Source organism: Macrotis lagotis, chromosome 1, assembly GCF_037893015.1.
Source record: "Macrotis lagotis isolate mMagLag1 chromosome 1, bilby.v1.9.chrom.fasta, whole genome shotgun sequence".
NCBI lineage: Eukaryota > Metazoa > Chordata > Mammalia > Peramelemorphia > Peramelidae > Macrotis > Macrotis lagotis.
In genome coordinates, this window is record NC_133658.1 from 423,682,348 (window position 1) to 423,707,847 (window position 25,500).

The 25,500-nt window shown below is 38.3% G+C and overlaps 1 protein-coding gene across 1 annotated transcript; it reads left to right on the forward strand.

The window, feature by feature from the left end:
- Positions 1-403: 403 nt before the first annotated feature.
- LOC141518636 (large ribosomal subunit protein uL22-like) lies at positions 404-1,022 on the forward strand. Its single transcript, XM_074230832.1, has one exon. The coding sequence runs from the start codon at positions 427-429 to the stop codon at positions 979-981; it is 555 nt and encodes a 184-aa protein (XP_074086933.1). The 5' UTR covers positions 404-426; the 3' UTR covers positions 982-1,022.
- Positions 1,023-25,500: the final 24,478 nt, after the last annotated feature.

The following is a 25,500-nucleotide window of genomic DNA, read 5'->3' on the forward strand; positions in this document are numbered from 1 at the left end:
TAATTGAACTTTTAACTACAATGCGTGAGCCCTCGCCTTCACTCTAGGTATCTGGTCCATAAACCGCATTTTCCCAAATGCCTGCAGTACAAACAGGATAGGGAAGTCACTGGCGACCTCTACACAAAACTGGGGAGCTGGAAATCTAGAACTTGAGGATCATTCATTGTAGAGTTCCAGCTCTCTCCTATAAAGTAACAGAACCATGGGTTTTAGGGTTCTAGAACCATGTCCTCTGGTTTTCTAAACCCCATAGGCCCTGTAGATCTAAAACGATGAGATTACAGAATTCTAGTACAGTGAACTCCAGGATGTCAAACACATGAGTTCCAGGGTTCTAAGGTTTTCTGGAACCAGTCAATTAATCAATAAACATTTATTAAGAACTAGGGAGGCACCTTGAGCCGTCCTGGGTAATCATTTAAAATGGTGAGGTATTCTCTTGATCCAGAGAACCCCACAAAATCATGCAAGTCAAGGGGTTCAAATCTCTGGGTCCACTTCAAGAACACCCATGAAACAGCTCAAGCCATCAAGGGCATGCACATCCGAAAAGCTACCAAGTATTTGGAAGACGTCACATTGAAGAAACAATGTGTTCCATTCCGTCGATATAATGGTGGCATTGGCAGGTGTGCCCAGGCTAAGCAGTGGGGTTGGACACAGGGTCGTTGGCCAAAAAAGAGTGCTGAGTTCTTGCTGCATATGCTTAAAAATGCAGAGAGCAACGCTGAATTAAAGGATTTGGATGTGGATTCTCTTGTCATTGAGCATATCCAGGTTAACAAGGCTCCCAAAATGAGACAGCGTACTTACAGGGCTAATGGCCGAATCAACCCATACATGAGTTCTCCTTGCCATATTGAGATGATACTTACTGAAAAGGAACAAATTGTTCCTAAACCAGAAGAGGAAGTTGCTCAAAAGAAAAAGATATCCCAGAAGAAACTGAAGAAACAAAAGCTTATGGCACGAGAGTAAATATGACATTAGAGTGCAAATAAAAGTGAAATGAAAAAATTTGTTACTGTAAAAAAAAAAGAACTAGGGAGGCAAAAAGAGACAAAAAGAGATCTCTGATTCAAGTATCTTACAATCTAATCAAGAAGAGACCAGCTAGAATTTGAAGATATAATATATTGTAAAAATGGAGTCAATGGGTGAGAGGGAAATGTACTGGAAGTAAGAGAAAAGAGAGGTAGAATAGGATAAGATATTTCATTTGGCTTTTGCAGTGGGATGGAAGGGGGGGGGAAGATGAAGGGGAATGAGGGAGCCTTCATTCTCATCCAGAAATGGCTCAGAGAGGAAATAGCATACATGCTCAATAGGGTATAGACACCTAGAAGAAAAAGGAGAGAAGGGGGACGGGGTAGAGGAGGGGTGATGCAGGTGATAAAGGAGAGGGTAGATCATAGGAAAGGATAGTCATATATAACACATTTTCTTTTTTTTTTTTTTACTTTTTGCAAGGTGGTGAGATTGGGTGGCTGGGAGGTTGCTGGGGTGGGATGTAAGCTTGGGGAATTCTTGGCCCCAGGGCCAGTGGTCTGTCCACTTGGCCACTCAGCTGCCCCATAGCACATTTTTGAAGAGTGACAGAGTGAAAGGAGAGAGAAAATATAATAGATGGTAGTGGGGAGGAATGGATGGAGAGAATTACAATCCACAACAGCAACTGTAGAAAAATATGGAAGCAACTTCTATGATGGACTTATGATAAGGATTGTGACTCACCCCAGACAGAGCTGATGGTATCAGAATAGACTGAAACACATTTTTTCCTCTCTTTCTTTCACTTAATTTCTAATGAAGTTTTATATTTTTGTGGGGGAGGGGGAATTATGTTTACTCTTAAACAAGAATATTTTAGTAATGTGTAAATAAATTAAAGAAAATTTTTAAAAAGAACTGAAAAAAAAAAGACCAGCTACTTAAAGAAGTATAAATGCCCCTGGTCTTCTATTATAGGAGCAGTATGACACCAAAAAATTAAGTGCAGTAGTATCTTCCTCTGGTAGTCCTGACACATCTTAGTTAAACTACTGGCATAGCAGTCAGGTCCAAGCTATGAAATTTCCCTGATATGGATCAATAGGCTGCAGGGATTAGTTCTTAAATTAAATTCCTTAATTCAGCATGTTGTTTCTCTTCTCTTTGCCTTAATTTCACAATATGTAAAATAGGGAAAGGAGGAAAAGAAAGGGAACAAATTCTTATTAATCACCTGGAATTTTGCTAAGTATTTTGCTAACATTATTGATCTTCCTATTCACATTTTGTTGTTCAGTCATTTTCAGTCATGCTTGACTCTTTAGAGTGGTTTACCACTTCCTTCTCCAGTTCATTTGAAACACGAGAAAACTGAGGCAAACAGGGTTAAGTGACTTGCCCAAGGTCACACAGTTTGTGTCTGTGACTTGATTTGAACTCAGCTGGCTTTCTACTCACTAAGTCACCTAGCTGTCCATTTTAGAGGGAGGAAATTGAGGCAGAAGTTAAATGACTTGCACAGGGTCATAGTAAGTAAATGCAATCTAAGATTGGATTTGAACTCAGGCCTACCTGACTCTAGGCCCAGAGAGCTATTGTGCCACCCCATTACCTCTATAAACTAATTACAAACTAATAGGATCATAGGTTTCATACTTAGGAAGGCATCAAGTTCAATCCACTCATTTTTCAGATGGGGAAACTGAGACCCATAAGAAATTCAGGAACAAAAATAAGGTTTGATCTCATGTCTTCAGACTACAAAACTAGTGTTTTTTCCACTCTAGCATGCTAACTCCCTATACCATTAACTCCAAAAACACACTACCACAAACCACAGTCTTTCTAGCAACTGGTCCATCTAGGTGCTTGGGAGCTCCTATCAGTGAATAAGCAGCAGAATGATTTGTTCCATAGACCCAGTCACTCAGGCGAATACGTTTTCATTAAATAAGAACAGTCATCAGATGACTCTTGTTGCTAGGACAATTTGAACCTCATGCATCATATCAATAGGTTTATCCAAATCCAAGACATCAGAGGGAGTCTCCCAGAGCCTCCCAGGACAGCTTTCTCTGAACTTTTAGGGAAAATAAGTAAGATAACTTTCCAAATAGTCCTGCCAGATTTTAGCTTCCCATATGCAGGACTTATATATTCCATTCTCATATATTGAGACATAATTCCCACCATCCAGAGAAGTGTCTTTGGTTTAAAAAACAAAGCACTTTGGAAGTAGGACTCCAGATAGCTTTTCTTCAGACAATTGTAAGTACTGGAAAGTTCTTCAATAGTCTGAACCAAAATCTGCCTCTGTGATTTCCATATTTTAGCTCTCATCCCAGAGTCCTGCAAAATAACCTTGAACTTCGTTTAAGGATAGCTTGGTGGCACAAAGGTGGCACAAAATATATTGAACCTGGAGGAATACCTGAGTTGTTGTGAGGATCAAAAAGGATATTTGTAACATGCTTTATAAGCAAATGCCATTTATTATTATCATTATTAAAAATCCCAAAGGGAAGCTAGACAGCATAGAGGATAGAGTGCCAAACTTGGAGTCAGAAAAGTCTCCTGTCTCCTGTCTCATGTATTTACTATTTGTGGGATTCCAGGTAAATTACTTAACTTTTCAGCCTCAGTTTCTCTTATCTGTAAAATAGGAAAAATTTTCTATAAAATAGGATTAATAATAGCATTATAATTAATATCACAAGGTTTTTGTAAGAATTGGATAAGATAATAAAATATGCAAAGTACTTTACAATCTTTAAAGCACTATATGAGTGTTAATTTATTATTATTAATGGGGGGAGAACAAGTATATAAATAACCATAATTTAAGGGAAAATATGATTAGTGCAAAGAAAGATTAACCCAAAATGCTATAAGAAATTGAGATGATTTAACCATTGTGGGCAGGGGGATATGGCTATTATAAGGAAAGGAGAGGAAAAAATTTCAATAGATGGAGATGGTGGTATCTTTGACAGAAGAAATCTATTACAGGAACCAGAGATTTCATGAATACAGGCACACAAGAACAAGAGAAATTCAAAATAAGAGGGGAGTAATATGAGATATTGTCTCTATCTCCATCCCTTCTTCATACAGCACTTGGTAAATTGAATAAAGTTTGAATTTCTTAACCTGCCATTCAACATTCTCCACAGTCTGCCTCCAACCTACTCCTCTCATGATACTTCTTCTATACTCTACACTTTCATTTTATTAGAATATTCTCTGAACACAACCTGTACTTTTTTGCTTCCTTCAACCTTTTGCTCCTGCTGTTCTCTAAGTATGGAATGCCCTACCTTCCTCCCCATTTATTGAATTCCTACCCCTGCTGAGTGAGTAGGAAGTTTAGTCAAAAGAAAGGATCAAGCCTAAGGGCTTTAACTAGTGGAAGGTCTGGCTTTTTGTTCTGAAGAATTTGGTGCCTGAAGCTGAGAGTTCTTTGTGGGAGATGAGAAGTGTGCACAATCCATCAATCAATATTTATTAAACTCCTACTTTTTGCTGGATTCTGTGATGAGTTCTGGGGTACAAGCACCAAAAAAAGAAAAAAGGAAAAAAGAAACAATTCCTTATTTCAATAATCTTACATTTTATTGGAGACAATATATTAAAAAAAAGTGTAATCCAATCCAATCCAAGTCCAATTCAATACACATTTATTGTCTCTTATGTTCCAGTCACTAGGGATACAATTAATAAAAATAATGAAAGTACCTTCTCTCAAGGAGCTTCCAACTGAAAGGAGGGGGACACAACACACACAAGGAGTCAGGAAAGAGGGGTGGTAGTATGGGGGGGGGGGGGTAACCTGACCTGGGGGCATCTTATTCCATGGAGATGAAATCAGAGAGAGCAGCAGATGCAAAGTGCAGTGAGTCAGAAGTAGTTTCTGCTTTTTGTAAAGGAAGGCAATGAGAGGAATTTGGTCTTCCACTCTCCAACCCTCCAATCAGAGGAGAGGAGACTGAGGTTTGAGTGAGCAGCATGGTGAGGAGAATAGAGATGAGATTCACCTGCAAGGAGTATCTTGTTCTGTGGAATTGAAACCACACAGACTCTCAGATGTAGGGTGAATAAGTATAAATATTTATAAATACAAGATAATTTGGGAGGCGGGGCAATGGGGGGGGCAGGTGAATCAAGAAAGACTATGGGAAATGATGCCTGAGAGGCTTCTTTGAGGTAACTTTGAGGTTGAGATAGGGCAGCAAAACTTTCTGGGCATGGGTGACTGCCAGTGTAAAGATGGAAGATGGAGCACTCTGTAGTCAGTAATAGAAGAAGAGAACTAATGAAAGACAGTAAGAAAGGTGAAAAGAATGGGAGAAGTGCACAGAAAGGGGAGGTACCCATCTGGGGACATAGAAAGAAACATGGTATCAGTAGGTCTGGGTCCTTTCTCAGAATGGAGGTACTGGGAGAAATTCACCAATGGGAGAAGGAAACCACAAGGACAGAGGGAGCAGGCAGCTGAAACATGGTGCAAAGATGACATGTTATGGAACAAAAAGGCCAAAGATGAAGGGGATGACCAAAATGAAAGAACCAAGCCAAGATATTCCCAAGGAACAAAAGCCAAGATAAGTTGGGGGGGGGGGGGTTGGGGGGGTCTTGGGGGGGGGGTTCTCCCCAGGAAAGAAATTTTTGCTTGACTAAAGCAAGGGTGGCTTCTTTTCTAAAAGAGATATGGAAAGGTCTCAATCTTTACCTGCAAGAGCATTCGTCTTTTAAAGGAGCGATAGATAGCCAACAGAGTCCTCAAACCTGAAGGCTGGAAAGTTACTCAGAGACCATCAAGTTCAACCCACACCTGAACAAGAATTCCCTCCATAATGTGCCAGAAAAGTATCTGCACTGGGACTTCCTCATCTCTAAAATAATAAAATAATACAACCTGCATGTCCAACATTGTCATGGTAAAAAAAATGTTTTGTAAACCTTAATATTTTAGAGCAAAGGCTGGCAACATCTTGGCTGAGGTCAGCAAAATCATTTGGCCTGGCACTGCTACAGCCACTACAGGCAGGACTCAAAATTCAATATATCTAGGAATGAATTAATTAAATGTTTGACCAAACATAGCAAGCTAATTTTTAAATTGATTTATATGACCCTCAAATGATGTTATAAATATTCAAATAGCTGTTGGCAGAAAAAAATTCCCCAACCCTGTTTTAGAGAGATGTAAAACTGTTGTAATCATTAATTGACAAGTTTGAGTTAAAAGTAGAAAGAAGCTCCGTGGTCAAATGCCCAATGGATCTGTACCTGGTCACATGCAATCAGGCCGAGACTAAATAGCCTGTAGAACAGTATTCAATAGAGAAAGCCTTTAGCTTAAGAACTGTCCAACAGAGTAGAGGCTGGAGCAGACAAGTCTGGGGGTAGAAATCAGCAAGGATGGTCTAATGACCTCACCAGAAAACTGTAGCAATGTCAGGGGTGAGTTGTCCTTCCATTCCGTGGTCACCAATTCTCTGCGAGTGTTCCTATTCTCTGCACATGTTTAGTCATTTTGCTAATGTACACCTATTTATGGTAGTACGAAGAACATGTTCAGACAGAAACATTTTGTTGATACTTTTCTGGCTGCTATTTCATTCAGTGCCTTTGCTTTGAAATAATTTAGTCATCTAGTTGGATATTAAGAGCAAACACATGGGTGAGGAATACCAGGCTGTGGACAAGGATGTACACCTTGAATGTGAGATACTAGCTGTTTCTAGTAGACCCAAGCTCTGAAGCTCCCAACAACTACATTAGTATTACTATTAATCTTTAATTACTCAGGCATAATAAAAACTACATTAAATGCAAGTGAAACACAAAACAGCAGCCTCAATGCCTACCCTAGATTGTTAAAAGGTGAGGTAAAAACTCTGTAATTAGCAGAAACTCACCTTTTTAAAATCTGGTTATTTTCTGGGCAGTCTATCCCAGTTTCTTCCCTTCTCAGAGGATCATAGAATAATATCGCTGTTAAGGATCTTAGAATCACAGAACACAGAATGTCAGAGTTGGAAGGAAGAACAGAGGCTGAATTTACCTGTGGAAACCATCTCGCAGATCATGCTCAAAACTGCCCTCCTGGTTGCAGTGGACTAGGTGGATGATTTGGGATCTACTTCCTGCTGTATGATGACTTGTACCAAAAGAACTGCATTCAGAGGTAGCAACCTCAGAATGATCCTTTTATGCCGCTTCCTCTCCTCCTTCCCCAGTTCTGTCTAGAAAATCTAGAGATCACCTAGCAGGGTCTCTCTTGTCCATCAGAGGTTATTAGGAAGATGAAGTCTTAGATCAGCTCTGTCTATAACCTAGAGGATGAGTCTCTATTGCTTGTTCCTCAGTTTCTTCTCAAGTGTTTATCTCCCTGTCCTCATTTCTCCTCTCTCTCTCCATTTTTCCACTCCCTTTCAGAACTGGAGAGTATCCCTTCTTAAGGTGATCCTCTTGCCCTTTTGCTGTAGGATTGTGGATGGAAGGATAGGGGGTAAGAAAACAGCAGCAACTTCAAAGGATGAAAACCAAATCAGAATTAAAAGAAAAAATTTAGAGCAAGTCAAAGTACCATGTCCCCCAATTTCTGTCTGTTCAACTCCAGCCCCACTGGCACCCTGGTCACATGATCCTTTGATATTCATACAGAGGCCAGATGCATTGCCACAGGTGTTCCACAGCAATTTAGAATTAGCTAATGAACACCCATATCGTAGTGTTAGCCAAATATGATTTACATTTTTTCATTAAAAATGTCACAGGAAGTCCAGTCTCCCAGCGTTAGAGCATTTGAAGCCACTGCCAACAGAGTACACTTTTGATATTAATTAAAGTGAAAGATGACAGCCCTAGGAAAAGGAACAATTTTTCCTCCGCTCAGATAAATGACCTTTCAGGAGCTCTTGTTCGTCATTTAGAGTTGGTCATTACCAGAAATTACAGAGTATTTTCAATGAGTCTGAGATAGCTGCCTCCATTTTTTTCAGATATCTAACTTGGCCCTAGGTAAGGTGGGGTTGTTTTTTCTCTGGCCCCACAATATGCAATTGTCCTTGTCTTAATTTCGCTTACCAGGGAGCTAAGACTCCTGTCATGCAGGTTACTGTTTTCTACTAGCCCTTAGGATATTCTCCCTCCTTTCTCACCAATCCCTCTATCTGCTTCACCAAAACATATACCTGCCCTTATACTTGAAAACATTAACTTAAACATCACTGCCTCCTCAAATATATTTCCCTCCTAATTAATCACTCCTCCCAAGTGAGATAAGGTGATACCCTGAGTTGGATTAAGAGGTTGCTATTCAGTCATTTTTCAGTTGTGTCTGTCTCTTCATTTGAGGTTTTCTTAGGGAAGATACTGAAGAGGCTTGTCAGCTCATTTTACAGTCAAAGGAAACCAAGGCAAACAGGGTTAAGTGACTTGCCCAGGGACACACAACTAGTAAGTGTGTGAGACTAGGTTTAAACTCAGGAAGATGAGTCTTTTTGATTCCAAGCCCAGGACTCTATCCACTGTGCCACCTAATCACCTCAGACTAAGAGAACCTAGAATAAAATCCTCACTCTTCTACTTGGTAGTTATGTGGACTCAGGTTTTTGCTATCTATCTGGCTACAGGTCTCTCACCACCAAGACACCAAGAAAGGTGACCATCTGAACTGCCAGAAACTACTCTAGGAGTATGTTCCACTCAGTTTTGGTACTGAGATTCATCTCATCTAATCATTCCAGAGCCTAGTCATCATGGGTATTATCCTTTGTCCAGTTACTGTAGATATAGCCCCCTCCCTGCCCCTCCCTAGTTCCCATAGCCTTCTACCTCCTATTCAGGGTATAGTAATTAAATCAATCTTACATTCCTACTGGAGAAAGCATAACAATCTAATATTCTGTGACTCCTCCCCTAATCTCTGTGATTCTAAGTCATAGATTGCCTCAATTTAAGCTTTTATCCCCCCCAGTGTCCCAATTCCTCATTCCCAACCATTGGATAGAGAAATGTAAACTGGTGTAATCATTAATTGACAAGTTTGAGTTGAAAGTGATTTAGACATTTACGAAAGAAAAAAAAGGGTACAAATTCTATCCATTTCTACCATTCCCTTACACTATGCCCCAAAGGACCCCCCCCACACTCTATTTTTTTTAACAAACTACCCTTCATGTTAGACTTCTGCTTCTCCTGCTCTTCCCATCTCTTTAAAGTCATGGAAACCTCTCTCTCCCCTGATACTACTGGAAAGGTGGCTGCCCACATTCCAGGGCAGGATGTTTCTACTGGCATGTCCCCAGGCATTGTCAGCCTGGGGAGGGGAAAGACTGCTTGTCATTCCTCCAAGCCACTCCCAAGCCCTCCTTTATACAGTGATATCTCCTCCTTTGAAGTTCACTCCATTCAGATATATTCCTTTATCTTGATTCTAGCTACTGCTCTCTACTAGCCCTAGGGCAATTCTCTCTTCTATCTTAAGGAGTTCAATACCTTACTCGCAAGTCAGTTCCTCCAAACCAAATCCTGTCCTTAGCCTTGAGAACACTAACTTGTACAACACTGTTCCCTCATACACCTTTCCTTTCCAATTAATCAGCTTCCAAAACTCTTACAATCTGCACCTTTGCCCCATGTCAGTCACCCACAGGGAGGAGTACATCCTTGATCTCTACCCACAAGTGTTGTATTTGCTTCCACCATCTAGAGCCCTGAAATTCTGTTCTTCTGCCTCACCTCTAAACTATTCTCTATCCTCACTACAATTTCTCCTTTCCTAACTTTCCAGGACTTCACTCCTACTCTAGCATTTTTTTTCCTACTTCAAAATATTGATCTTTTAGTTAACCAATTCAACTTTTCACTGCCCTCTACTCTGGATCTCCATGTTTCCTTATCCTAGCAACACTCATTCCTTTTCCTAGATTGATTATTTTCTCCATCTACCTTCCTGTCCTTGATCTCAGGCAGGTGAAAGTCACCAGCAACCATGTTGACTGGATCATTGACAAATTCATACTATATAATTTTAATTAAGTCCTTACTTCTGCCTGCCACTCCTTTCCCCCTAATTTACTATTACACACCTCTGTTTTAGGAATGATTATTCCTAATCTTTTCTTCTCTTCTTCAACCACCTATTCCACCACCTCCCTCTTCTCTACTCCTTATTTTTCACTGAAAAAAATAGAAGTCATTCATTACTAGCTCTCTCCCCACCCTTCTGGCCTTCAAATAACCTCAGCATCTCCACGGCTATCCTTTTTTCCTTTGCTCCTATTTTGGAGAATGGATGCCCTCCTCTTGACCAATTCTAATCCCCCTATTGGTGCCCTTCATCCTTTTTCTTCATTGCCCATTTGATTATGACCTTTCTCCCTAATTTTTAACTTCACTGTAACCATTGACTTTTTTTTTGTTGCATGCGAACATATCTGGATCTCTCCCATTCTTTTTTTTTTTAGGTTTTTGCAAGGCAAATGGGGTTAAGTGGCTTGCCCAAGGCCACACAGCCAGGTAATTATTAAGTGTCTGAGACCGGATTTGAACCCAGGTACTCCTGACTCCAGGGCCAGTGCTTCATCCGCTGCACCACCTAGCCGCTCCAATCTCTCCCATTCTTAAAAAAAAAAATCCTTCACTTAAACTTTTTATCTCTTTTCCTATTTTAGCCAGTGAATAGAGCTCTGGGACAGGAGTCAGAAAGTCCTGAGTTAAATTTTGCCTCTGACAATTTTGACCTCAGGCATATAATTTAACTCCTGGCTGTCTCAGTTTTCTCAGTTGTAAATTGAGGATTATGATAGCCCTCACCACCCAGAGTTGACGTGAAAATCAGACAAGATATTTGTAAAATGTTTACCAAAATCCTGGCACATTTTATTGTTGTTATAATTCAGATATGTCCAATTCTATGTGCCCTTGTAAGACTATACTGTCCTTGGGATTTCTCAGCAAAGATACTGGAGTGTTTTGCTATTTCTTCTCCAGTGTATTAAAGAAAATGGAGGATAAGTGACTTGCCCAAGATGTCTGAGGCTGATTCTAGGTTCAGCCTTTTATCCTCCTTGATATAGTAGGTACTTAATAAATTCTTGTTCCCTTCCTCTTTCTCTGTCTACACCCTCCCTGTTCATAGCCAAACTCCTAGAAAAATCTATTTTCACTATTTTCCTCCAATTTCTTACACTCTCACACTTCTTTATCCTTTAAAATGATTTCCAGTACAACATCCAATTGTAGTTACTTTTCCCAAGGTTATCAATGATTTTTTTTTTATATTGCTAGATCCAAAAGCCATTAGGGTAGTGGGTGAGTGCCTCAGACAAGAGAGAGGTGTCCTTTCCTCTCGCTTCTTTCTGTCTTACATTACCTACCTATGGACTTGAGAGAATACAATGGAGGGTCATCCCCAAAGCTTTCTGCCATTCCCCATTTCCCTTCCCTCCTAACTCTCATTTCTCCTCTTTTAAGAGGGAACAGTGATTCACCTTTGTCTTTATATTCACTACAACCATCATGGAGCCTGGCACATAGTAAACCCTTAATATATGTTTATTGATCACTATCTTCCTGTGGCCAGGTTGGATTAGAGCAGGAATGGGGAACCTCCAGTATATTGGTGTGGTATTGCCAAGGCAACAGCTGGGGGAGGGGCTCAAAATTCAATAAACTGAGCAACTTTTGGGGAGCAAAATCACTAAATGTTTAACCAAATATAATCCAGGGATGATGGTATAAATATTCAAATGAGTCTTGGCAGAAAAAATTCTCTATTCTGGATTAGAGAATCTCTAACGTTTTTTAGATCTAAATTTTTCATCTTATGGTCCCTGGCATTTTCCAAGAGAACTCAGATCTTGAAGAGTTAACTGAGGCAGTGAGATCTTGTCCAGGGGAAGTTGAGGCATCAAGGTAGGACCTAACTGGGTTCATATCTACTCCTGGAAATGTGTCCTATTACAGATATTAGAGGGTCTAATTACCAGCTACTACCACAGGTTCAAGATTGAATTCTTCTTGATAAATAAGAGGCAGTGGGTTGTAGTAGGAGTGTTGTCCTTGGAGACAAAAGATGTGGGTTCAAAGACTGACTTCACCATTTAATAGCTGTGCCACTGACATCTCAAACTGAAAGTGAAAATCATTTCATCTCTCTGAAACTGCTTTCTCCTCTGTAAAATGGGGGTAGTAATTCTTGCACTATATACCTCCCAGGGATATTGAAAGGAAAATGGTACATAAACCTCAACTGGTTTGGAAATATGGGCTCCTATCAGTAACCAAGGAGCTCAAGTTGTGGGGGGAAAAAGCACAGGTTAACGAAGAGGTCAAACAGTAAGACAGATCAGAAAAGGAAAGCTCAATTTAACCTATTAGAGAGAATACATTATAGAAAAGAACTTGTTCTCTCTCTTTTGTTTAGGAGGTAACTAGGGTTAAGTAACTTGCCCAGGGTCACATAGCTAGTAAGTCTCTGAGGTTAGATTTGAACTCACATTCTCCAGTTTGCTAACTACTACTCCATTTTGATATCCCTCTTCTGTTTCTTAATTGGGAATAGAATTTATCTCACAATAAGTTGGGGCTTCTATTACCACCACTGGGAAAAGACAAGCTCTTCTGTGAAGGAACCATTTCCCACCTCTTCCAGGGTGAGTTACTTAACCTTACTGCCTTGCAAAAACCAGAGAGAGAAATACTTTGTGAAGATCCCTGAAATCCTACTCTCCCTGGTCCCTCACTTAATCCCCATGCAGGTTTGAACAGGTGCCTCTGCAAAGTTTCCTTTCACAAGAACTTATATTTTTACCTGTAGTGGTGACTAAGGGAAAAAACAAAACTGCATAATATCATTTCTAGCAAGATCTATGATAGCTATAGAAGCATGCATATGGATGTGCGTGGGCACACAAGCATCTCAGGTTTAAGGGAAGGAAATAAGCACTTCCTAACCAACTGTTGAGCATTGTGGGAATTGCTTTACATATATTGCCACATTTGATCCTTATAAAACCTGTGAGGTAGCTGCTGTTATTATTCACATTTTCCTCAGTTGAGGTGATGGAGTACCAGGCCTGGAATCAAGAAGGCCTGAGTTCAGATCTAGCCTCAGACCCTTTTTAGCTGTGTGACCCTGGGCAAGTCACTTAACTTCTGTCTGCTTCATTCGTCAGTGGTGGAAGCTTAAGCAGGCAATGTTCAGGGATTTGCCCAGGGTCACAGTGTCCAAGGCCTGAGGTGACCTTCCTGACTCTAGATATAGTGCTCCGGCCTGGAACTGGAAAAGGACTTCACATGAGTTTAAATGATTTGCTCTCATTCACATTGGTTGTAAGAATCAAAGACAGGATTTGAATGTGGATCCTCTGACTGAGCCAGTGCTCTTTCCACTCCATCATAATTTGCCTTACTTTCTTTTCTTTAATTGCTGGGGCTCAAGTCATGAAGCAGGCAGGGAGGAGGTGGTTGAGGAGGGGAGCTTTCATTTCCAGGATGATGTCAAAGATGGAAGAGACCTAGCACCTGTTCTTGGGGCAGGGCCAAACTGAGATGCACAATGAGAGCCTTCCCATTGCCAGCCATGCCCATCTCTCTTAGCCTTTCTTACCTGCTTCTTCCCAAGAACAGACCTGTTGGATCACATGCCAGTGGGCAGCAAGCACAGGAAGGCTCAGAAGTAACACATGCCATCCGGCTAGCCCAGCACGAGAAAAGCACAGACATGAGGGGACATCAGCTAATTGGAATCTACCCCAGATGGAGCAGTAGCTCAAGCCACACACACACAGCAAACACTCATGCTTTAGATCTCCTCTATAGCTTAAGCCAGATTTCAACATTTGGGTCCCTGGGGAGGTTTTCTTATCACACAGAATGAGTGACTGGCCCCTCCTCCACCTCCTCCCCTGTAGCTTTTCACTCCCTGTTCTCACTCCTCCACTAAAGTACTCAGAAGGCAAATCTGGCTGAATTACCCAACTCTGAGGGGGAATGCAAAAGTGAGCAGGCCAGTCACTAAGGTATGGGGAAAGAGCTCTGGAGACCTGGGTTCTGGTCTTGCTTCTGCTGCTAATTATCTAGTGTTTTGTTGATGTTTTTCAGTCATTTCAGTTGAGTTTGACACCTTGGAACTCCATTTAGGTTTTCTTGGCAAAGATTGGAGTGGTTTGCCATTTCCTTCTCCGACTGATTTTATAGATGAGGAAACCAAGACAAACAGGGTTAAGAGAGTTGCCCAGGGAAACATAGCTAACTAGTAAGTGTCTAAGGCCATATTTGAACTCAGGTCTTCCTGACTTCAGATCCAGTGTTTTATTCACTGAAGCACCTATCTATGATACTTTAATCTTATGGACCTGAAATTCTTTGTTCATAAAATGAGACCAGAAGGTCTCAGGCTGTCCCTCCCAACCTTGGGATTCTGTGTTTCTGTCTCCTAATATCCAAATTCAATACTCTTGCCATCATACATATATTAGTGAGCCTTGCTCTGGGGTTTGAGGACAGATGAGATTTGGATCAGAGGGAGGCAGTGTAAGAACATACCAGGGCAGGGAACCCACATGAGCAAAGCTGGAAGGAGGACCTGAATGTGGCATGGTGTGGGGAATGGAGAAAAGACTGGTCTGCCATGGATGAGGTGACCTCCCCAAGGTCACTGAGACAATTAGTAGAGAGAGTGAGAGTTACAAGTTGGGATTCCTCCCTCCCAGACTGGGGCTCTCTTTAACTTGTTCCATGGTGATCTCAAACTGCAACCACACAAGGATTTCCTAAGCCCAACTGGTCTCCAATTTACTTAATTTACTTAATTGGTCTCCAATAGTCCCACATAACAACTTTTTGCCAACTATCGAAGTCTCTACCTCTCCCATGCAGAATTCATATCTGAGACTGTGTGAGTTATTAAGGAGGGAAAAGGAAGTAACCACAATTATTAGGTAATAGGCTTTGTGCTAAGGGCTTTATTTTAAATATCTCATTTGAAGATAATTTTTATTGAATTATTCCTGAAAAAAAAATGGGTGCTCAGGGTTTTCTGATCCCAGAGTCACAGAATTGGAGAGCTAGAAGGGAGTTCAGTGGCCATGTAGTTTAACTCATCCAATCTATGCACAAAGCAGTTCCTCCACAACCACCTAAAATGACTCCTGTTTTATCCATCCTGAATCCATTTTATCCATTATCCATATCCTGAGTCATCTTTGATTTTTCCCTTACTATTCATATTCAATAAACTAAGAAGTCTTATCTATTCTACTACATGCTAAAATAAATCATTCACATTTGTGATGACCCACCACCACCACTTGAGTTTAGACCCTCGGTAACTTCTGCTTTGTGGATTAGAATAGTAGTCATATTGATTACATGTAGGACCCCAGAAGGTTAATCCACATTCAAGACACTTTGTGAGTTTATACCAACTCCAAATCATAGCTGATGAACCCCTACTGAATAAAGGACAAATTCAAATATTTATAAATTAAGCATTTATCATGTTAGGGATATAAAGACAAAAATGCAATGCTTAACCATAAGGAGACATTCATGGAAAATGACATGTGCACAAAAAATTAATAGAAAATACATTAATAAATGTTATATCTTAATCTAATTAACTAAATAATTAATTTACTTAATTTACTAAAAATAAACAAATTAATTTTAGGGAATGAGGGAGAGATCTAATAACTGGGAGATCAGGAAAAATCTCTTGAAAGAAGTGATATTTGAGCTGCGTCAATAAGGGATCAAGGAATTCCCAGAGAAAAAAATGAGGATAAAGAACATCCTAGGATGGGAGACAACCAGTGCAAAATCCCAGAAACCAACCAGTTCAGCAGAAATGTGGAGTATGTGAGAAGGAAAAAATGGGAAAATGAGAAAGACAGGTTGGAGCCAGATTGTGAATTGCTTTAAAGACAAAGTTAGGAAGAAGGGTGAGTTTCTTATTTAAAAAAAAAAAATTATTTTTTCCAATTATATGTAAAGACAACTTTAAAAATTCATTTAAAAAATTTTGGGGTTCCAAATTCTTCTCCCTTCCTGCTTCTCCTCATTCCTTAAATGGTAAACATATATATATATATATATATATATATATGCAATCATATCAAACATATTTTTATATTAGTATTGTTATGAAAGAAGAAATAAACCAAAAGGAAAAAACAAGTTAAATAATGAAATTAAAATGGTATGCTTCAAATTGCAATCAGAATCCATCAGTTCTTTCTCTAAATGTGGCTAAGATTTTCCATCATGAGGTAAGAAGGGTGAGTTTCAAGGGGGAAGACAGAAATTTCCATCTCTAACTTGAGGATTAAAAAATGATGGAATAGTAACTTCAGACAATATGAAACTTTTTAAAAACAATTACAAAACACTTCTCACACAAATATAATAAAAATGACAATTCTACCAAAATTAAACTCCTTGTTTAGTGCCCAAAGTTCCAAAAAGTTACTTTAATGAGTTAGAAAAAATTGTAAGTAAATTCATATGGAGAAATAAAAAGTCGAGAATTTCCAGGGAGTCAATGAAAAAAAAGTTCAAAAGAAGGTGGCTTACCTTATCAGATCTAAGATTATATTATAAAGCATCAGTCATCAAAACAGTCTGGTGTTATTTAAGAAATAAAGTGGTGGATCAGTGGAATAGACTAGGTGCAATAGTAGAAAGTGATTATAGTAATCTGCTGTTTGATAAACTCAAAGAGTCCAGCTATTGGGATAAAAACTCTCTCTTTGATAAAAACTGTTGGGAAAATTGGAAGTTAGCATGGAAGAAACTTAGATTGGACCAACACCTCACACCCTATACCAAGATAAGATCCAAATGGATGCAGGATTTAAACATAAAAAACAATATTATAAGCAAACTAGAAGATCAAGGAGTAGTTTATCTGTCAGATCTATGGAAATGAAAGCAGTTTATGACCAAGGAAGAGATGGAAAACATTATTAAAAACAAACTAGAAAATTTTGGTTACATTAAATTAAAAAGCTTTTGCACAGACAAAACTACTGTAACCAAGATCAAAAGAAACAATTTTTACAACTAGTATTTCTGACAAAGGATTCATTTCTGAAATATACAAAGAACTGAGTCAAATTTTTAAAAAACAAGTCATTCCCCAATTGACAAATGGTCAAAGGATATATACAAAGGCAATTTACAGATGAGAAAATCAGAGCAATCCATAGTCATATGAAAAATTGCTCTAAATTACTACTTATTAGAGAAAGGCAAATTAAAGTATCTCTGAGATACCATCTCACACCTCTCAGACTGGTCAATATGACCAGAATGGGTAATGATCAATGCTGGAAGGGATGTAGGAAATCTGGAATACTAATACATTGTTGGTATAACTGTGAACTCATCCACCCTTTCTGGAGAGCTTGGAATTATGCCCAAAGGGCAAAAAAAGCTGCAACCCCTTTGATCCAGCAATAACACTACTGGGCCTATACCCTGAAGAGATTATGAAAAAGGGTAAAAATATCACTTGTATAAAAATATTCATAGCAGCCCTGTTTGTGGTGGCAAAGAATTAGAAATTGAGTGAATATCCATCAATTGGGGAATGGCTTAATAAAATGTATATGTATGTGATGGAACACTATTGTTCTAATTAGAAACTAGGAGGGATGGGAATTCAGGGAAGCCTGGAAGGATTTGCATGAACTGATGCTGAGCGAGATGAACAGAACCAGAAAAACATTGTACACCCCAACAGCAACATGCAGGTGATGATCAAACTCAGTGGACTTGCTCATTTCATCAGAGCAACAGTCAGGAACAATTTTGGGATATCTGCAATGGAGAATACTATCTGTATCCAGAGAAAGAATTGTGGAATTTGAACAAAGACTAAAGGCTATTACCTTTATTTTTTTATTTATTTATTTTTATTTTTTCTAGTTTTTGCAAGGCAATGGGGTTAAGTGGCTTGTTCAAGGCCACACAGCTAGGTAATTATTAAGTGTCTGAGGCCAGATTTGAACTCACGTACTCCTGACTCCAGGGCTGGTGCTCTAGGTGGCTGGTGCGCCACCTAGCCATCCTATTACCTTTAATTTTTTTTAAAAAACTGTTATCATATTATGTTATTTTGCTATCTCTTATACTTTATTTTTCTTCCTTAAGTATATAATTTCTCTCTCATCACATTCAACTGATATCAATGTATACCATGGAAACAATGCTTTCTGTGGTGGGGTGGGGGGAGGGAAATGAGATTGGGGAAAAAATTGTAAAATTCAAAATTAATCAATTAATTAATTAATTTTTAAAAATTGATGGAATATCCAGTTCTGGTTCTAGCCATCAGATGGTGATACAGTATTGAAATTAAAATGATAGATGTTTATTGGAGATTCAGATCAGTGTCATCTGCCTAGAGAAGATAATGGAAATAAGAAGCTAAGGAGAGTAGCAAAAAAGGTAGTATAGAGAAGGCAAGTCACTCTAAGACACCTCTTATAGTTACTCTTCTTATGTGCAAGAATTAATAGAGCTGTATAGCAATTAAAGTGACAATAAAAGAACTCCTCATGCACATTGTTTACTTCTCTCCCTTCCTTGAATCTCTTAACTGACTATATTGTAGGATCTAAAGTAGAAAGATACCCTGGAGGCTGTTTAGTGGAACTCTCTCAGTTCAGCTATATATATTCAGGAAACTTCTTTCAGTTCAAATTTGACAGGTGGTCCCATATGGGTCAGTCCTTCACTAATTTATTGGGTACTTGGGGAGCCAGGTGGTGCAGTGGTAGAGCACTGGTCTTGGAGTCAGGACAGGTGTTTGAGTCAAGCCTCAGACACTTGCAATTTTCTAGCTGTGCGACCCTTGGACAAGTCACTTAATCCTGATCATCTCATATTCAAGGCCATTTCCAGTCATTTTGATTCATATCTGGTCTCTAGACCCAGATGACTCTGGACAAAAAAGTGAGGCTGATGACTCAGCACAGCCCCCCCCCCCCCCATTCGTATTCAATTCATGTGCTTGTTATGGCACTGCTTCCCTGATGTCATGGTCTTCTTTGGGGCAAAGGACAAATATCATCATTGGCCAGTCTTTCTTCTCATCTACAATTCTTTTGGTTACCTGCTTTTTCACATCTAGACAATTTGCAAGCTTATGTTCTTAAGTCAAAGTGTTATTGTTGCTGTTGTAGTTTGTCCTTCATTCTTGATTAGGTCCATGACATCAGAGATGTGGACCTGCAAATGAGTTGGAGTGAGGGGGGCCTGTGCAAAGTCACCAGCCTTACTTTCTCCTCCAGAGCCATCTCAGTTCATTTGCCAGATATGGATCAGGACAACTGGAAATGATCCTATCTGAAAACTGGCAAAGTAGTGATCAATTGAGCATGGGCATCCTGCACAGATCCATGCCATCTAGCTTCTTCAACTACAAGATCTGTGGATTTTCAGGAAGCATATGAAGTTAAAGTCAAAACTTCCATTCTCCTTTTCTGCTTCTCCATGTCGGTTTCCCACTTTTGTCTTCTTTTTTTTTCTTAAGATTTTTGCAAGGCAAATGGGGTTAAGTGGCTTGCCCAAGACCACACAGCTAGGTGATTATTAAATGTCTGAGGCCGGATTGGAACTCAGGTACTCCTGACTCCAGGGCCAGGGCACCGGCTACTGCACCACCTAGCCACCCCTCCCACTTCTATCTTACTTCATTTAGTATGTCCTAACTAATACTGAAAAGGGTTCTTATGAGTCAAGTAGGGACATCCCCCCCAAGGAGCATTAGATATTCTTATATTGGGTCCTGAGTAGTAAGGTTGTTAAGGTGACAAGCTGCCCTACATGAATAACTATTAACACAGGATTACAAGTTCCCGAGGGTGAGTTAAGTACCATATTATGAGAAAATGTGAATGAATTTTCATTATTTCTTTAAGATGATGGCCTTCAGGAATCAGGAACTATTGAGAATGTTGCTGCATTTGGCTTCTTATATCATCTACAATTTATCTTTCTCTAACAGTGAAGTCTTTTTTTAAAAATTATTTCATGGTACACAGTGGAGAGTTTACTAATTAGATACCAATTAGGATTATGAAGAATTATCACTTCAGAGAGGCTAGAATGCACCAAATTCTTTTAATATAAGCAAAAATATTGAATAAAGGAAACCTACATGCTGCATTAATATGGAAGCTATTCTAATGAACCAGGCAAGAGTTGATGAGGGTCTGAACTCAAGAAGTAGAAATGGCAATGGAAAAGATAGTATAAAAAAAGCAGTATTAACATATTGAAAATATAGCCATGCTGAATTTATACTATTAATTTAGAGTTGATCATTAATATTAGGAAAACTGTAAATAAAATGGGTTGTGTTAATAACAAACAATTTTAAGATCAAAAAACTATATTGATAGATATAAAAAAGTTTTGACAAAAATATAAAGCCAATTTAAGAAAATAAAATTAAAAGTATAAGCATACATGGAGCTTTGATTAAAAAGTATCTATCAAAAACGAATTGCTAGAATTATCCATAATGAAGACACACTAGAGATCTTCCCAATGAGATTAAGACAAAGGCAAAAAGATGTACCACTGCTATTTAAGATGTCTTAGAAATACTAGCTATAGCAATAATAAGAAAAATAATTTGAAGGAATAGACTAAAAGGAAATAAAATCATCACTTTTTGAAAGTGATACTTTCTTATACTTAAAGTACCCTAGAAAGTAAACTAAAAATTGAGATAATTAACTTCAACAAAGCAGTAGTGTATAAAATAAACCTATATAAATCATTTCTTTCAGTATATTACCACTGACATTCAAGAAGAAATAGTGTTTCCATTCAAAACTACAGAAGGCGGAAGCTAGGTGGCACAGTGAATAGAGAACTGGTCCTAGAGACAGGAGGACCTGAGTTCAAATACTGCCTCAGACACCTAGCTGTAGGAACCTTCATATCAAGATATGCACAAGAATTAAATGAATTCAACTTCCAAATATTCTTTACTGTAATAAAAACAGATTTCTTTGGAAATTAATTGAGGAGGTAGAGTCAAGATGGTGAAGAGACAGGAAGGAAGCATTAAAATCTAGCATTTTCTCCATTTCTCTTTGACAAAGAGAATACACCAGAATGAATTCTAATCAAGAAAGCCAAGAAGTCACAGTATGTCATTTTTCCAGCCCAGGAAAGTTTAGGGAAATGAATAGAAAGTCCTCAAGGTCTGTCCAAGAGCACAGAATAGCATGGAACAAGGGTTTGAGAGAGGGCCAAGATTGGGCACCAGGGCAGGAAGCACCAGGGAAGAATGAGATTCCCAGAATATTCCTAACCAGTCATTGGATTATAGGAGTAGGCCCCATCTTTAACCTCTGCCACCCACTTCTGAAGCACAAATCCATGATAGAGAGGAGTAGTTGTAAGCCTTTACCTTAGTCATGTAGTGAACATGAAATAAGTTCTTGGTAAGCAAACGTTACCTGTGTGATTATTATGAGAGGAGCAGAGCTTGGCATTCCAGACCAAAGGGGAACTCTGAACCTATAGAATGTCTTAATGGGTAAATAGTGGCTGATTCAAGGAGCAGTCCATTTAAATTTCCAATTAGAAACAAACCAATAGACATAAACCCAGGTCAGGAGCTTGTAGTAATCAGACCAGGAGGGCAATAATAAAAAATTCCCCCGGGGCAGTTAGGTGGAGCAGTGGCTGCAGCACCAGCCCTGTAGTCAGGAGTACCTGAGTTCAAATTCGGCCTTAGACACTTAATAATTACCTAGCTGTGAGGCCTTGGGCAAGCCACTTAACCGCATTTGCCTTGCAAAAATCTAAAAAACAAAACAAAACAAAAACTCCCCCCTCCAGATAACATCACTTTAGAATCACTGAAAAGAATCCTAATGAGCTGTGAAAGCAGAAAAAGAATATAAGAAGACAAAAGCTAAGACCAGATATTCCCACAGAAGTGTGCAGAACCCAGTATCAACATAAAGCACACAGTCAAGAGTGATTAGAAGAATAAACAAACAAAAAAAAAATCCAATCACCAAGAGCTATTAGGGTGAAAAGGTAATTCAAGACAAAAAAACACGGAAGAGAGTAACTCTTATCTACGAGAAAGCTTCAAAGAAAAAAAAATGCAATGTGGACACAAGTCCAACAATAATTTCTAAAAAAAAAAAAAGATTAAGAAGAGCAATTTAAAACAAGAAGTTTAAAAAAAGACTTTTTAAAAATCAAATGAGATTAGACCAAGGAAAAAATATGAAAAAAGAAGGGGGCAGCTAAGTAATGCAGTGGATAGTGCATAAGCCCTGGAGTCAGGAGGACCTGAGTTCAAATTCGACCTCAGACACTTAATAATTACCCAGCTGTGTGATCATGGGCAAGCCACTTAACCCCATTTCCTTGCAAAAAATTTAAAAAATATATGAAAAAAGAATTATCAGCTTGAAAAAAAAGAGATAGAAAACCTTACTGAAGGAAATAATTTCATAGTTCCATAAAGCATCAAGAAATAATAAAATGAAGTTAACAGCCAAAAAAATATAGAGGGAAAACAATTGACCTGTAAGACAGATCAAAGAGAGAATTTAAGAATCATTGTATAATCTAAAGTCCATGAATGAAAAAAGAACTTAGATATATTTGAAGAAATAAAAAAAGAAATAATAAAAAAGAAAAGAAATAAAGAAGAAAATTATCTAGATATAAAGTAAAAATTAAAATAATACACTGGTCACTGAAAAAAACCCCTAAATGAAAGCTCACAGGAATATTATAGACAAATTTCAAAGCATCCATGTCAAGGAAAATATATTGCAAGTAATCACTAAGAAGTCACATCAGGAATGCATAAGGTTTAGCAGAAATCATTCTAAAGAAACAGAGAGCTTAAAAGATGATAATACAGAAGGCAAAGGATTTAGGTTTACAATCAAAAGTAAACTTGGGGACAAAACTAACTATAAGCCATAAGGAAGAAAAATGTATCCTTAATAAAATGTCGGACTTCTAATGTTCTTGATGAAAAGATCAGAATGGAGGACAAAATTTAACAGACAAACATATGAGTCAAGAAGCATAAAAAAAGGCAAATGTGGAAGAAATCATAAGAGATTAAACAAGGTTAAATTTTTTTAATGCAATTGGGTTAAGTGACTTGTCCAAGGTCACACAACTAGGCAATTATTATTAAGTGTTTGAGGTCACATTTGAACTCAGGTCCTCCTGCCTCCAGGACTGGTGCTCTATCTACTGTGCCATCTAGTTGCCCCAAGTTAACCTTTTTATTTTCTTATGTGAGGAAATAATATATGTAGGCCATCATAATTTTATTATAATCAGGGGGTCACAGAAAGAATTAATTAGATAGAGGATTTAGGTATGATTCTATTGTGTTTGGATAATCTCAAAAGACAAATATAATAAGGTGTGAAGACACTAGGAGAGGGAGGGGAGGAAGAGTAAAGAGGGAAATTATCTCACATAAATCACAGAGAAGAGTTTTTACAAGAAGGAAGTAATGTAGGGGGAGGGGAGTAGAAGATGACACTTCAATCTTGCTCTCATTTGAACAGATTAGGAGGAAGAATACATATACAACAGTTGGATATAGAACTACATCTTACTAACCTGGAAAACAGGAAGAAAAGGGGTTAAGGAAATAGAATGGAATAAGAGGAGTAGAAGAGGAGAGGCATTTGTCAGAATCAAACCAAACTCTTAAAAAGAAGGCAGGGGGAGGGGGGAAGGGGTCCAGCTAGGTGGTATAATGGATAGAACACTGACTGGCCTTGAAGTCAGGAGTACCTGAGTTCAAATGCGGCCTCAGACACTTAATAATTACCTAGCCGTGTGGCCTTGGGCAAGTCACTTAACCCCATTGCCTTGCAAAAAAAAAGCCTAAAATAAAAAGAAGGCAGAGGGGAGAAAGAAGGCTAAATATAAGAAAACAGGATGGATGGAAATATAATTAGTAATCAAGACTATGAATTTGAATATGATGAACTCACTCATAGAAAAGAAGATAATTGAATGGATTAGAAACTAAAATCCAATAATATGTTGTTTACAAGAAACACATTTGAAACAGAAAGATAAACACAGAGTCAAAATAAGGGCTAGAGTGGAATCTATTACATTTCCTCTGAGAAAAAAAAGAACAAAAACAAAAGACACTGGGAGCAATCAAAGTCTTAGACAAAACAAAAGCAAAAATAGATCTAATTAAAAGAGATTAGAGAAATTTTTTTGTTTTTGTTCTATCATTTCAGTTAAGTCCAATTTTTTGTGGCTCCATTTGAACCAGAGAAATTAAATTTTTCTAAAAAGTGTCATAGACAATAAATTAATATTCATGTTAAAATACAATGCAAAAATATATAAATATGATAGATAATATTTATAACAAAACTAAAAATATGATTATTTAAATAGATAAACTTTTTACAAAATTAAATATCCACTTCTTTTTTTAAAAAAATTAGAAAGTATAGGAATGAATGAACTTTCCTTTAAATGGTATGTAGTAGGGGCAGCTAGGTGGCAAGGAGGATAGTGCACCAGCCTTGGAATTAGGAGGACCTGAGTTCAAATGCAGACTCAGACACTTAATGATTTTTTAGCTGTGTGACTTTGGGCAAGTCACTTAACCCCCACTGCTATAAATAATTTTTTTTAAATGATAGGTAGTATACCTAGAAGCACTTAACCCCATTGTCTTGCAAAAACAAAAACCCAAAAAACTTTAGAATTGGTTATATAGCATGGTAGACATTGACACAGGATCAGTGTGGCATGCCCTCTATTCTCTATGAGCAGGGCAAAATTGAAGCATCTCAAAGGAACCAAGAAATGCCTAAGTTTAGAGTAACCACCCTGGGTGTTCATGTGGACTATTTGTGCCTGAGCTGTGGTAGAGCATTCCAAGCTCCTTTTGATCTCATCAGTCACAGTCTGACTTGCTGTGATTTGTTTCAAATATGATGATGTCATTTTGGTCTTCTTCCATAATGAAGGACAAGAACCAATCAACCAACATATTGTGCATTTAATGTATGACTAACACTAAGCCAAGTGCTGTACATTAAAAACATGCTGTACATATCAGACAAAATATCCTCAGTAATAGACATCTATATGAAGATTAGCAATTACAAAACAATTTATATTATTTCTTTTAAACTTCCTATGAAATAATAATAATAATAACGCATATTCCTATAGAACTTTAAAGCTTGCAAAGTATTCTCATCTCACCAACCCTGAGCTATAGTCATGGATCAGTTCCCTCCAGGATATCTTGAACTAGATGTCCCATCAGCATTTCAAAGTTAAAAATGCCCCAAATAGAATTCATCATCTTTTCCCCTAAACCTTCCCATCTTCTTTATTTTCACATTATCATTGTAGGGATATACATACCCATAGTCACTCACTCTTACAACTTCTCTTTTTCTCTAATTGTACATGCCCAATTAGTTAGTTTTG